The 14866-nt window shown below is 43.6% G+C and overlaps 1 protein-coding gene across 3 annotated transcripts in view; it reads left to right on the top strand.

Annotated features, from left to right (window-relative positions):
- ints9 (integrator complex subunit 9) overlaps positions 1 to 8012 on the top strand; it is a 57193-nt gene extending 49181 nt beyond the window's left edge. For all 3 annotated transcript variants that reach the window (XM_052012799.1, XM_052012800.1, XM_052012798.1), the window contains 4 exons: positions 1 to 168; positions 677 to 775; positions 2831 to 2968; positions 4411 to 8012. In XM_052012799.1, coding sequence (XP_051868759.1) covers positions 1 to 168; positions 677 to 775; positions 2831 to 2968; positions 4411 to 4587 — 582 coding nt within the window. In that variant the 3' untranslated portion in view covers positions 4588 to 8012. The remainder of the gene's footprint in view (positions 169 to 676; positions 776 to 2830; positions 2969 to 4410) is intronic.
- Positions 8013 to 14866: the final 6854 nt, after the last annotated feature.

The following is a 14866-nucleotide window of genomic DNA, read 5'->3' as shown; positions in this document are numbered from 1 at the left end:
CCGTTGCATGTTGTATGTCCAGAGCAGTATACTCAACCTCCTCCGGCCCAATCCCATCGTACTGACCTGATGATTGACTGCCAGCCTTCACCAATGGCCTACCGGAGGAGTGAAGTACTCACCCTCCCCTTCAAACGGCGCTATGAGAAGATTGAGCTCATGCCTGATGTAAGTGTTTATTTAACTTTACCTTTTTTACCTCCTCTTTTTTTTTAATCTCTTTTTTATATTTTGATCTTTTTTATCCTTTTTTTTAACCTCATCATCAATCTTTCCAGCTCCCAAAAGAATCAGTGGGATTGGCTGGAGGTCAAGGAAGAATCATGAGTGTTTTGAATGGCAGAAGAGAGTGAAGAGATTTTTTACCCTTCTTTCATGTGTTTTCAATCTGTGCATCATTCCTATTGAAAACATGATTCTATCGATGTGTACTGAAGGATAGCTAGAGACATGAGCTGGCAACAGAATGACAGAGAATAAAACTCCAATAATCTACTTTCACCCCTATGGACTGTCCATATGAAGGGTCTCAGCCATTTCCCTCCATAGATGCTGCCTGACCTACTGAGTTCGTCCAGCACTTGTAGTGTGGCTCCAGATTCCAGCATCTGCAGTCTCTCTTGTGTCTCCAAGGTTTTTCTTTTTTAACTCTTCTCGTACTGTTACTATTTTACAGCTTGCAGAATCTCTTGTCCCTTCTGAGATCAAACCTGGCATCTCTATGGCAACTGTATCTGCAGTACTGCAGACCAAAGACAACAAGCACATACTCCGGGTAAGTCACGTAAAGAAAATGGAGTTGTGTTAGCCCAGTCAGCTTGAAGGATTGGATTTATTTTTCCTCAATTCCACTTGAATTATCTGAACGAACTAGCTCACAGTACACATGCCGTGTGCTTTATCTTTCCCCCTCTTTCTATCTACCCTCAAAATCCCTACCCTGCCCAGCCGCCAACAAAGCCAGAAATGGGGAAAGTCACGTGGTGAATAACGGTGCTGTTTGTTACTTCTCAAGAGCTGGTTCAGGGTAGTTTTTAAACTGGATGAAGAAGTGGAGTTATTGATGAGGAATATGTTTAAACCAGGTATAGTCTGCACTTTCATGAGAACATTAAAGCTGCCGTGGCACAGTTTGAAGAAGAGCAAAGTGTTCATGAATGACACAGTCAATATTGATTCTCAGTCAACATCACTAAAATTAATTATCTGATCACTTATGCTCATTATAGGAAGGATGTGGAAGAGTTGGAGAGGGTGCAGAGGAGATTTACCAGGATGCTGCCTGGTTTAGAGAGTATGCATTATGAGGAGATACTAAGGGAGCTAGGGCTTTACTCTTTGGAGAGAAGGAGGATGAGAGGAGACATGATAGAGGTGTACAAAATATTGAGAGGAATAGATAGAGTGGACAACCAAGCGCCTCTTTCCCGGGGCACCAATGCTCAGTACAAGAGGGCAAGGCTTTAAAGTAATGGGTGGGAAGTTCAAGGGAGATATCAGAGGGTGGTTTTTTACCCAGAGAGTGGTTGGGGCATGGAATGCACTGCTTGGGGTGGTGGTGGAGGCAGATACATTGGTCAAATTCAAGAGATTGCTGGATAAGCATACAGAGGAATTTAAAATAGAGGGATATGTGGGAGGAAGGGGTTAGATAGTCTTGGACGAGGTTTAAAGGTCAGCACAACATTGTGGGCCAAAGGGCCTGTGTTGTGCTGTACTATTCTACGATTCTGTGCTGTTGCTGACAGTGTGAGCTTTCTGTGCACATATTTCTTGTTGTGTTTCCCTACCTGACAAGAGAGACTTCTTCAAATTCATTCAAGGGTTGTGGGCTTCGCAGGCTGAGTCAGCGTTTAATTGCCCATCCCTAATTGCCCTTGAGAAGGCGGTGGTGAGCTTCCTCCTTGAACCGCTGGAGGTGTGGGTCCACCACAATGCTGTTTGGACTCCACCTCAAAGTGAGTTTGTTAACTGGAAAGCATTCAAAACCTCCTTAAAACTGTGAAATGCCCAACATAAATGCAGGTTCTTTCTGTGGGTCTCTTTTTCTTTATTTCCTTCTCACTTTCGATCCCTTCCCATGGCTTGCTTTCTCCATCTTCTGATAGCTTTCTCTATTGATTAGCCTGTATGACTGAATCAACAGTAATACCTTAGAATAATCTAAGCTCACCTACTGTAACTATTGAAATGCCAAATGCTCTCAGGCACTTCATCATAATGTCAACCTGATTTTGAAGTGAACTTTGATTTTATGGTTTATGAAAATCAAAGAAGCTGCAGATGCTGGAAATCTGAAATAAAAACCATAAGATATAGGAGCAGAATTAGGCCATGTGGCCCATCGAGTCTGTTCCGCCATTCAGTCATGGCCTTTTTGTTTAACCCCATTGTCCCGCCTTCTCCCCATAACTCTTCGCCCCTTTACCAATCAAGAACCTATCAATTTCTGTCTTAATTACACCCAGTGACTTGGCCTCCACTGCCATCTGTGGCAACGAATCCCACAGATTCACCGCCCTCTGGCTGAAGAAATTCCTCCCCAACTCAGTTCTAAAGGGATGCCCCTTTATTCTGAGGCTGTGCCCTCGGATCCTAGACTCTCCCACTGATGGAAACATCCTCTCCACATCCACGCTATCCAAGCCTTTCAGTATTCGGTAAAAACGTTAACTTTATGGTTGATTGCTTCCTTTGAGTGACCAGTTTGCATAGAATAAGTCAAATTACACATTATTAGTTAAGGAAGTGGGGCAATGTGTCGAGTTTATCTTTCTTGGTCTATTGCTGCCTCATTGAATGAATTGTAATCCAATCCCCTTTCGTGCAGTCACTTCCAAAACCAGTGCAACAGCCAACCGGCAAGAGAAGGAAACGGATAAATGACGAAATCCCTGAATTCAAACCTCCCAAACCATTGCTGTGTGGTTCGATCACCATTGAACAATTCGTACAGAGCCTAGAGAAGGTAAACATCTACAGTATTGTCTGAGGCAATCCCTGCACATCCCTAGTATCCATTGCTTCACCACAAGTTGCTCTGTTGAGATCCTAACCTTTGGAATTCCCTCCTCAAGGCTCTTTATCCCTATCAAATTTTATGTTGCCCTGTAAAACGTAACAGTTTGATCAAGTCATATGCCCTGGTTGTGCAGCCCTCTTGAGATGTTTTACCATATAAAGACGCTGCAAGTTGTTATTATTGACGTTATTAGAGGCATGGAACCTGCTGAGGTTAAGTGTTTAGTAAAGCTTGAGCTTGAATTTGTGCAGTACCTTCTCTCTGGCAGTGATCCTGCAGATTGAAATTGCTGAGTTACTTCAGGACCAAAGATTTCTATCACAACTGTGGTGACATTGTTCTCTTTATCTTGGATTGGGTTAAAACGACCTCGTATCTCCACACTCAAAGGCATGGTTAGTCATAAGTTGAGTCTTGGGTTAACGTTTCTCCCCAATGCCACCTTATAAGATAAGATCTTTATTAGTCACATGTACATCGAAACACACAGTGAAAGGCATCTTTTGCATAGAGTGTTCTAGGTGCAGCCCGCAAGTGTCGCCACGCTTCCGGCGTCAACATAGCATGCCCACAACTTCCTAACCCATACGTCTTTGGAATGTGGGAGGAAACCGGAGCACCCGGAGGAGACCCACGCAGACACGGGGAGAACGTACAAACTCCTTACAGACAGCGGCCAGTATTGAACCTGGGTCGCTGGCACTGTAATAGCATTGAAAGTCCTTTAAAAAAATGCTTGCTCTTGTTTATGCCCTGCATACTGTAGCTGCTTTTATCAGGGAGTGTCGAGAGTCATACAGTACAGAAACAGGCCCTTCGGCCCAACTCATCCATGCTGACCAAGTGTGAGTTAGTCCCATTTGCCTGCATTTTACCCATATTCCTCTAAACCTTTCCTATCCATGTACCTGTCCAAATGTCTTTTTTTTACCATTGTAATTGTACCCGCCTTCCTCCAACAGCTTGTTCCATTTACCCGCCAGCCTCCGTGTGGGACAAAAAGTTGCCCCTCAGGTCCCCTTTAAGAAGTGTGGGGGAGCTTGGTTGGCCGCAGAAACTGCGGAGATTAAGTGAAGGAGTGCTCTCACCCTCAGTGTTTGTGTGGACATTTACTAGAAATTGCAGTGAATGCAGTTGCTTTTGAAAACTACTTTTGGTAACTTTTCTCACCCTGCCTCTCACCAATCCAAATGACGTCAATGGTGGTACCGTTGTTTGATCCTGAGTGAATGAAGCTTACCATAACGTTCCATATTCCTATCCTGTGATGCAGGGCACAATGCAGTGTGGTACTATACCACTTCTGTACCTTATGTTTTAAAGTGGTTGAAGGCACAACTTGTTGGTTGGTGCTGGTTACGGTAACTTCTCCTCCCGTTCCTCCACAGCACGGCATTACTGATGTCAAGGTTGAGGACACACCAGAAGGACACATTGTTCACCTTCAGTCTGAAGACACACTGATTCAAATTGAAGAAGACTCGACGCACATCATCTGTGACAACAACGAGCCGCTTCGCACCAAACTCCGAGACTTAGTCCTCAAATTTCTGCAGAAGTTATGAGCGACGTTCTGACCTTTCTGTGACTTATTTTAGGGGCTTTGGATTTGGGGCTCATCAACAGGAGCACTGTACAACTCATCATTAGCGGCTGATGTGTGCGCCGTTGGGAATCCTAGCTTCTAGCCCCTCAAGCCTGATCCACCCATTCAATTAGATAATGACTTTTCCATATATAACTCTTTTTACTGTCTTGGGACAGGCTGCGTGATACCCTTGACCAGAAAAATGCTGTCAGTCTCCATGTTGACTTTCTCCTGCCACCAGCCCCATCCCCTTCCAGTTTCAACAGATTTATGTGTGGAAGTGTTCTGATACACAGTTCAATTTGTCTAAAGAAATTCTTCCTGACTTCATCCCTGAATGAACTGGCACTAATTTTGCCGTGCCTCTTGTACAAGGAACTAACTTGTTTTGCTCTCTCTCACTTACTCTCCCCTATCAAATCCTTCAGTTGTATCAAACACCTCAATCAGGCCCCTCTTCTGTTAGGTGGCAGACACAAATGGACAACAGAATACCTCAAGAGTGAAGCTTGAGAGGTTTAAAAGCTTAATTGCAACGGGATAATATGTGGGACTCCCCGCCTGAGAACATTTTAGATCATACATTCAGGTGATGGGAGTTATTCCGTCAATGTGTGCGATGGACAGCAGTTAGAACATAGAACACTACAGCACAGGAACAGGCCCTTCGGCCCACCATGTCCATGCCGACCATTGACACTCATCCCATTTACCAGCACTGGTCTGTATCTATGCCTGGTCCATAGCTCTCTATGCCTATGACTCTTTCTCCCTGTGTTCCCATCAACTCCCCCAGAACTCTACCACTCACTGACAAGCTAGGGGCAATTGCAGTGGCCAGTTAACCTACCAACCTGCAGCTCTTTATGTGGAGGAACCGGAGGACTTGACGGAAACCCATAGGGGTCACAGGGCATAGTGCAAACTCCACACAGACAGCACCAGAGGTCAGGTTTGACCCAAGTTACTGGAGCCATGAGGCAGCAGCTCTCCTAGCTGTGCCATTGTGCTGCCTTTAAATCTTTCCTGAAGTATGGCGCCCAGAACTGAACACAACTGTGGCAGGACCAGTGTTTTATAAAGGTCTATCATAACGTCCGTGCTCTTGCACTGTTATTCCTCTGCATATAAGGCTCAGAATCCCGAATAATCTTCTCACCACTTTCGTAAACTGTTCTGCCACTCTCCAAACAAACTATCCACGTGTACGGCCCAGTTATTCTGCCCCTTTTAGAACTAGTTTAGATCTCTAGTTTAGATTGCCTGTTCCAATTCTTCCTGTCAAAAACGTAACGTTTCTCAAAATTAAGTTCTATCTGTCACCCATTCCATCATGTCCTGGGATTACACCACCAGCTTCCTCGCAGTTCACTATATTTCCAAGTTTTGTGTTATCTGCAAGTGTGGAAATTGTGACCTATCCACCCTTGTCTGAGTTATTAATATATTCAGAAAAGCATCCGACCTGATAGTCCTGACCCATGAGGAATATTGTACATTTCACTCTAGGTGGCGGGGGGTGGGGAGGGAAACAGTTGCCACTACTATCTGTTTTCTATTACTTAACCAGTTTTCTGTTTTTACTGATAAAGCTCCTTTATTTCCATGGTCATCAATCTTGAAGACAATCCCATCGCATGGTACCTGATTGAACACATTTTAAGAAGTCCACATGTACATCACCTGCATTCCCCTCATTGACCTTGTCTGTCACTTCATTAATTGAACTCTGTTTAGTTAGTCAGAAACAATTTCCCTTTAAGAAATCCAAAGAGGCTCTGTCTAATTAATCCACATTTCTCAAGTTAGTCACTGACTATTGTCTCAAAAACTTGCCCCATCATCAAAGACGTCTGTTTTTACTGAGTTTCTCCCTACATTTTTCTTTGAGCAAAGGTGTTACATTTGCAATTTGACAGCCCTCAGGCACCACCCTGAATCTCCAGATGTTTGGCCTCTGCAATAGCCTCCCTCACTTTGGCAACTGAGGATGCATTCCATCTGAACCAGGTGACGTAGCCACCTTCAGTGCAGATGGCCATTCCAGGACTTCCTCTGTCAATTTTTATCCAGAATATCAACTACCTCTTCCTTTGCTGAGACTCCACCAACTATATTTGATAATTCCTTGGGGGATTTTCATATGTTGTTACAATTGTATAAATACTTTTATGTGTGTATATATTTATAACTGCACAATTAGGGTTAATGATAGTAGAAAACCTGGATCAAAACCGGTGAGGGACAAACTTGGTCAAAAACTGTAGGAACAATCTTTACTCTGGATAAATCACTAGATAGGCATTAGCTAGAGTATTATGGGCACAACCCTTTAGAAAGAATGTCAGTGCCCTGGAGAGAGTCCAAAAGGGATTTATTAGAAATGCCAACAGAAACATTGTGGAGATACTGGAATTATTTTTAAAGGTGAGTGAAGGTGATCTTATAGTAAGAAATCTAAGTTATATAAGGAATTAGGGTAATATTTGCTTCCACTAGCAGGAGGTTCAGTATCCCTATTTAATACAGTTGACAGAAATGCAAGGGGTTGGATAATTATGATTTGTTTTAAACGCAAACTTATCCAATGTGCCCTTCTTGAAAGGGCAGCGGCAGTAGATTGAGTAATAACTTTCAATAGGCAATTGGGGACATGCAGGAAAAGGAGAAAGTTGCATGGAAAAAAAGACCTAAGGAATTGGCACTATTTAGATCACTCTTTCAAAGAGCAGACACATGTACGATGGACTTTGATTTATCATTCTTTAATTCAGCCACGTTAACCCACAGCAGAGCCAAAAATAGAAACTGCTGGGAACACTCAACAAGTCAGGCGGCATCTGTGGAAAGAGAAACCGTCAACGTTTTGGGTCTGACGAAGGAACGTTAACTGTTTCTCTTTCCACAGATGTTTCTAGCATTTTCTGTTATTGTTTCAGATGTCCAGCATCTGCAGTTTTTAAAAATTTTTTTCAATCCACAGCAGAGAATTCCTCCTTTTCTATCACTGCCAGTTAATTGGTAACCAGTTCACAAAGAAGTGCATAAAAAGATAGTGCTATCTTGATTTTCCTTGCCATATCAATGCTGCCTCATAGTAAAATGTAAAAGACTGTTCTCTCCTGGAGTAAAATGTTTCAAGAATATGTTTTCATTAATAATGACAAACAAATTCCAGAGCTCTCTGTGACTTGAAACTAATTTGTTTTCTGTTCTTCCCCATTCTGAAAAACAGTTTTCGACCCAAAATATTACCTTTCTCTTTCCACTAATGCTGTCTGACATGATGAGTATTTTTTTATTTCTTATAGAATGTTTGGATTAAAATACCATTTCTGTACAAAGTTTTATTGTTAAGAGATGAGAATCAAGTTTTTAATGTTTGGATATAAAAAGACATTCTGTAAAGTGACTGGAAAGGCTGTGCATTCATTCATATTGCAGTGGTAGTACATCATAGCACAACAAAAATGTTCTCCCCCCTCCAACAGATCCCCTCCATCACTTCATGTTGCTCTGTAACAGTAAGGGGAAACAACTTGGCATTGTGAGAGACAGAAGTAGATTATCGACTTAAGGATGAGAGACCGATATCTTCAACTATTTTTTTTTCAACAATAACCATTGGCCAAAGTAATTCAACAAAAACTTTACTAAACTAAGGCCAGAGCTGATCATTTGCCTTCAAGAGGAAGTTCTGTAGTCTGCTGTTATAGTTCAGCAGCTATGATTTTATAATGGAAGGAATGATATTTTAACCCACCCATGACACTAAATACCCGATATAACTTGTGCAATTTGCCTTGCACTGTCTTATGTATTCTACCCAGAGAAAGTTTACAGTTTTCCCTGCTATTAAGTTAACAATCAAGCAGTTGCCTCCTCGAATCAAAATCCTGTCACCATTTACGTCAAAAGATTGACAATTACTGGCAGCTCACCTGGATGGCTGCACGATTCATCCTCTGTCAGTTGACATTTTTAGCTGTGAGTTCTTGCTCAGACCTCGAGAAATATCTTAAACAACATCGTCTCAGATTTCCATCGTTTCTGGTACATTAACTTTTTGTCAAAAGAAACAGAGAAAGTTGTCTGATGGCTTTGTTCTCCTCCCTTTTACTGAAACCTCCCACTTTTTACATTTCTGTGCTCCTCCAATTCCAACCTCTTGTGCATCCTTAATTTTAATCATTTCACCAACAAGAGCCATGTCTTCAACTGTCCCAGCCCCAAGTTCCAGAATCCTTTCCCCGAATCTTCCCACTTTTCTACTCTTTTAAGTTGTTCCTTAAAACCTACTGTTTGATTGAAGCTTTTGTGGTTTGGTGTTTGCTTTGATAGTGCTCCTAGGAAGCACCAAAGCATTTTCAGCATAGCAAAATATCAGCACAGACGTTGTGGGCTGAAGGACCTGTTCCTGTGCTGTACTGTTCTACGTTCCATATCCCATGTAGGTATTCATTCAGGATGATGGGGTCAGGAAAGACCTTGGTCTTTACCACGACTGAAGGACACCTTTAATCTTTCTGAAAAATTAACTGACTTTTAGAGTTAAACATCTGAATACCATTCAAAGCACATCTTAACCTCCAGAAACACAATGGCTGTAGAAATTATTTACAGTTGCCTCTGTAATGCTGCAGTGAAGCTGTGTAACATGTTGAAAAAAAAAGTTTTCTTTGGGCTGCAATATAGGGTTAGCAAGGCTGACTTGGGCAAAATTGACATCCTATATTTGGTCAAATCCAGTTGTTAGTTCAGAAGTGGAGTCTCTGGCGGTTCTTAGAGACTGTTTGTTACCTATAGACAGTGGTTACTAGAGTTCTCCCTAAACACTAGATGGCAGCATCTCATCTGCTCTCTTAAACACCTCGCCTTTTTCTGGAGACACAAGAGACTGCAGATCCTGGAATCTGGAGGAACTCAACAGGTCAGGCAGCATCTATGAAGGGAAATGGACAGTCGACGTTTCGGGTGGAGACCCTTAATCTGGACTCTCTCCTCACCTTTTTCTCTCTGCTGGCAGTTTGATTTTGCCTGTCTGGATCAGCAGCCCATTTGTTCAGCTGTTGGAGGTAGAGGGCTGGACTCATGACAAAGGTGTGGTCTTAACCCACACCGTGGCAAATGGGGAATTTAAGATCAGTTGACTAGATAATCCTGGAATTAAAAATCCTGTGTCAGGAACTGTGATGAAATAGCCTAATTTCCTCAGGGAAGAAAATAATCTGCCCATTTTTGCCTGGTCTAGCCCATATGTGACTAAACCTATTGCAACATGGTTGATCCTTATCTGCCCTCTGAAGTGCCAATGGCAAGCTATTCAGTTATTCCAAACTGCTATAATAGAACATTAATATGGAACTGGATGACCTGGCCCAGGTTCGATCTTACACCTGGTGGAGTTGCTCCTTGCGAACACCGTGGGGCTGTGTTACATTGAGGCAGCTGTACCACAGTAGTCAAGCAATAGCCTAACACGGTTGTATTCACAGAATCACTCCATTCAGAGAATGTCATAGATTTTCCATTACAATCCATTATAATCCCACAATGTGCTCTTTTCCCCTACGACAGGTCAGACCCTCCAGAGATGGCAGCAGAGTGGTATAGAGTCAAAAGGAAGTCTCAATATCCCCTTGACATTAGATTACACAGAGCCAAGGAAGCTGCCTGCTGATTAACACCTAGCATCCGAGGAATCAGTTCTCCTCCACACTATTTGGAATAAGCTCTAGGTTCGGGTCTTCAACATCTGTCATCAAGAGTGGCTCAGTGGAAGCACCGCTGGCCAAGGACACAGCTGTCTGAGTGGGTTGGGACAGGTGGTGAGAGTACCATGGCGAGGGATATTTGATCTCATTCTCACTGATCTATCACAGATGCTTCTGTCTGTGACCATCGTACGTGCTGACAATGTATTGTCTTCACACCAAGGACACCTTCAATCGATTGTGGTATCTACTATTGTGCTAAATAGGAAAGATTCAGAACTGACCTAGCACTCAGATCTAGGCATCCATGTGCTGAGGACCGCTGTATTCTATTGCAGCCTGGAACTTATTGATCAGCATATCTCTCACTCTATCCTTCCAGTACACCTATAACACATACCTGACAAACTAGAAAACATTGATCCACAAAAATTGTGTACAGTTCTCGTGGCCACACCACAGATGTGGTAGCAATTGAGAGAATGCAGAAGAGATTGGTAATTGGTTTATTATTATACTGAGATACAGTGAAAAGCTTTCGTTTACGTGCCATCCAGACAGATCATTCCAAACATTAGTACATCGAGGTACTGCAAAAGGAAAACAATAACAGAATGCAGAATAAAGTCTTACAGTTACAGAGAAAGTGTAGTGTAGGTAGACAAAAAGGTGCAAGGTAGATTGAGAGAGCAAGAGTTCATCTTTATCGTATAAGAGGTCCGTTCAGGAGTCTTATAACAGCTGGATAAGATACCATGGTGGTGTAGCGGTTCGCATAACGCTATTACAGCACCAGCGACCCAGGTTCAATTCCTGCCGCTGTCTGTAAGTTGTGGGCATCCTATGTTAGCACTGGAAGTGTGGCGATACTTACGGGCTGCCCCAGAACACTCTACGCAAAAGATGCATTTCACTGTGTGTTTTGATATACATGCGACTAATAAAGAGATCTTATCTTATATCTTTAAGCCACCTCTTTTGATTTGCTGACATTGAGGAGAGGTTGTTGTCTTGCCATCGTCTCACCTGGAATGGAGGGCTGTAGTTATAAAGAGACATTGGATAGGCTGGGTTTATTCTCATTAGAACAGGATGTTGATGGGGTGCCCTTATAAAGGTTTATAAAATTATATGAGGGCATAGATAAGATAGGTAGTCATAATCTTTTTTCCCAGGGTAGAGGAGTCTAAAACTCCCATTCCCTGCTCTGGCAACTGCTCTGTCCGGGACTGCAAGAAACTGCAGAGAGTTGTGGACACAGCCCAGCACATCACGGACACCAGCCTCCCCTCCATGGACCCTACTTTGTCTATACTTCTCACTGCCTTTTGATGAAGCAGCCAGCATAATCAAAGACCCCAACCACCTGGAACATTCTCTCTTCTCCCCTCTCCCATCAGGCAGAAGATACAGGAGCCTGAGAGCACATACCACCAGGCTCAAGGACAGCTTCTATCCCACTATTATAAGACTAATACGATCCGTTCCCTTATACGATAAGATGGACTCTTGACCTCACAATCTAGCTTGTTATGACCTTGCACCTTATTGTCTACCTGCACTGCACTTCCTCTGTAGCTGTGACACTTTACTCTGTATTCTGTTATTACTTTACCCTGCACTACCTCAATGCACTGTGTAATGAATTGACCTGTACGATCCGTATGCAAGACAAGTTTTTCACTGTACCTTGGTACACGTGACAATAATAAACCAATGCTAAACTAAAGGGCACGGGTTTAAGGTGAGAAGGGAGATATTTAAAGGAGATCTGAGGGGTAAGTTTTTCACACAGAGGGTGGTGAATATCTGGAATGAGCTGCCAAAGGAGGTAGTGGAGACAGATACAGTTACAATGTTTAAAATGTGTTCAGACAGGTACTTGGAGAGAAAAGGAGTAAAGGGATACAGGCCTAATGTGGGAAAATGGGATTAGTGTAGAGACGCATCACGGTCAGAATGGACAAGGTGGGTCAAAGGGCCTGTTTCTGTGCTGTACAGTTGTATGAAAAAGCAGGTCAAATTAATTCCAGCCAATTACCACCCCACTCAATCACCAGAAATGTTGGGAAAGGTGTCAGTGTTATTGAACTACACTTAGTCATCAATAAACTGTCCATGATGCTCAATTTAGTTTCCTCTGGGACAACTTGGAAGTTTACAAGTTTGCAGATGATACCACCATTGTAGGCCGTATCTCAAACAGCGATGAGTCAGAGTACAGGAAGGAGATAGAGAGCTTAGCAGAATGGTGTCATGACAACAACCTTTCCCTCAATGTCAACAAAAGAGCTGGTCATTGACTTCAGGAAAGGGGGCGGTGTACATGCACCTGTCTACATCAATGGTGCTGAGCTCGAGAGGGTTGAGAGCTTCAAGTTCCTGGGAGCGAACATCACCAACAGCCTGTCCTGGTCAAATCACGTAGATGCCACGGCTAAGAAAACTCACCAGCACCTCTACTTCCTCAGGAGGCTAAAGAAATTTGGTTTGTCCCCTTTGACACTCACCAACTTTTATTGATGCACCATAGAAAGCATCCTATGTGGATGCATCATGGCTTGGTACGGCAACTGCTCTGCCCAGGACTGTAAGAAACTGCAGAGAGTTGTGGACACAGCCCAGCGCATCACAGACACCAGCCTCCCCTCCTTGGACTCTGTCTTTACCTCTCGCTGTCTTTGTGAAGCGGCCAGCATAATCAAAGACCCCACCCACCCGGGTCATTCTCTCTTCTCTCCTCTTCCATCGGGTAGTAGATACAGGAGCCTGAGGGCACTTACCACCAGACTTAAGGACAGCTTCTACCCAACTGTGATAAGTCTATTGAATGGTTCCCTTATACGATGAGATGGACTCTGACCTCACGATCTACCTTGTTGTGACCTTGCACCTTATTGCACTGCACTCTCTCTGTAGCTGTGACACTTTACTCTGTACTGTTATTGTTTTTACCTGTACTACCTCAATGCACTCTGTACTAACCCAATGTAACTGCACTGTGTAATGAATTGACCTGTACGATCAGTATGCAAGAGAAGTTTTTCACTGTAGCTCGGTATAAGTGACAATAATAAACCAATATCAATACCAATACCCAATTTCACCCTCTGTCCAAGCTCGGAAATGAGAGCTGAATTCCAAAGCTGAGGTGACTATAACTGTCCTGACATCGAGGCAGCTTTTGACCAGGCATGGTATGAAGGAACCCGAGTAAGTCAATGGATACCAAGCCAACATTCTTTTCCAGATGGAGTCATACAACAAGAATGTATATAGTAAGTTGGTAAATTAAATTGGCAAATTGGCTTATTATTGTTGTGTTTACTGAGGCACAGTGAAAAACTTTGTTTTGCATGCCATCCATGCAGATCATTTCATTACAACAGTACATCGAGGTAGTATAAGGGAAAAGTAATAACAGAATGCAGAATATATTGTTACAGCTATAGAGAAAGTGCAGTGCAGGCAGACAATAAGGTGCAAGGTCATAATGAGGTAGATTGTGAGGTCAAGAGTCCATTTATCGTACAAGAGTCCATCTTATCGTACTAGGGGACCATTTAATCGTCTTATAATAGCGGGATAGAAGCTGTCCTTGAGCCTGGTGATCCAATTTAAAAATAACTCTTAAGGGTACTATCAAACTGAGAGAGAGAGAGAGAGAGAGAGAGAGGTATAGAGAGATGGAGAGAAAAAAATCATGATAGATGACCAGAGAGGAACTTGCAGGGAAGAGTGGGCAGAGGTTTACTGAGAGGGCTCTGCAGCCTGAAAGCTGATAGGTTTTGTTGTTAACATCAGGAGAGAACAAAATGCCAGAATCTCTTTATTTTTGTTCCTCTCTCTTGTGCCATCTCTCCTTCCCCCCTCCCCTGTCTTCCACCTGGACAACAGTTGCCCCCACGGTTTAGGGCACGGAGCATTGCTTTTCCTGTTATATATTAATGATTATGGGTGTGCAGGGAAACAAGGATAATAAACACTTGCATAGGAACATGGAATGGACAGACAATTGGTGTACAAAATTTAATACAAAGAGTATGAAATTATACATTTAGGCATCAAAAAATACCAGGAGACACAAAGTAAACTAAATGGGACAATTCCAAGGGGTGTGTTGGAGTGCCTCTTCTCGCTCCCTTCTGCCATCCCCAAACATCCTCTCCCTCCTCCCAACCAGACCTCGTCTCCCCTGGACCTCCTCCCACTGGACAACCTCATCCGGACGTCTTCTCCTCCACGAGACCTCTTCTCCCTCCTCTTCCACTGGACCTCTGGACCTCTTCCCCTCCAACACCACCACGATCACCTCCATCTACCCCCCCCACCCCCGTGGATCTCCTTCACACACCCCCAGGATCCCCTCTCCCACCATCCCACTCCCCTTCTCCCCCTCCCCCTCCTCTCCCTCGCCCCCAGATCCTCTCTCCCCCACTTTCCCTCTCCCGCCCTCCCACTCCCCTCCCCCTCCTTTCCCCTCTCCCTCCTCCTGTCTGTCCCCTACCCCTCTCCCTCCTCTCCATCCCCCTCTCCCCCTCC

This window comes from Pristis pectinata, chromosome 3 (genome assembly GCF_009764475.1).
Source record: "Pristis pectinata isolate sPriPec2 chromosome 3, sPriPec2.1.pri, whole genome shotgun sequence".
Classification (NCBI taxonomy): domain Eukaryota; kingdom Metazoa; phylum Chordata; class Chondrichthyes; order Rhinopristiformes; family Pristidae; genus Pristis; species Pristis pectinata.
This window is presented reverse-complemented; position numbering and strand designations above follow the sequence as displayed.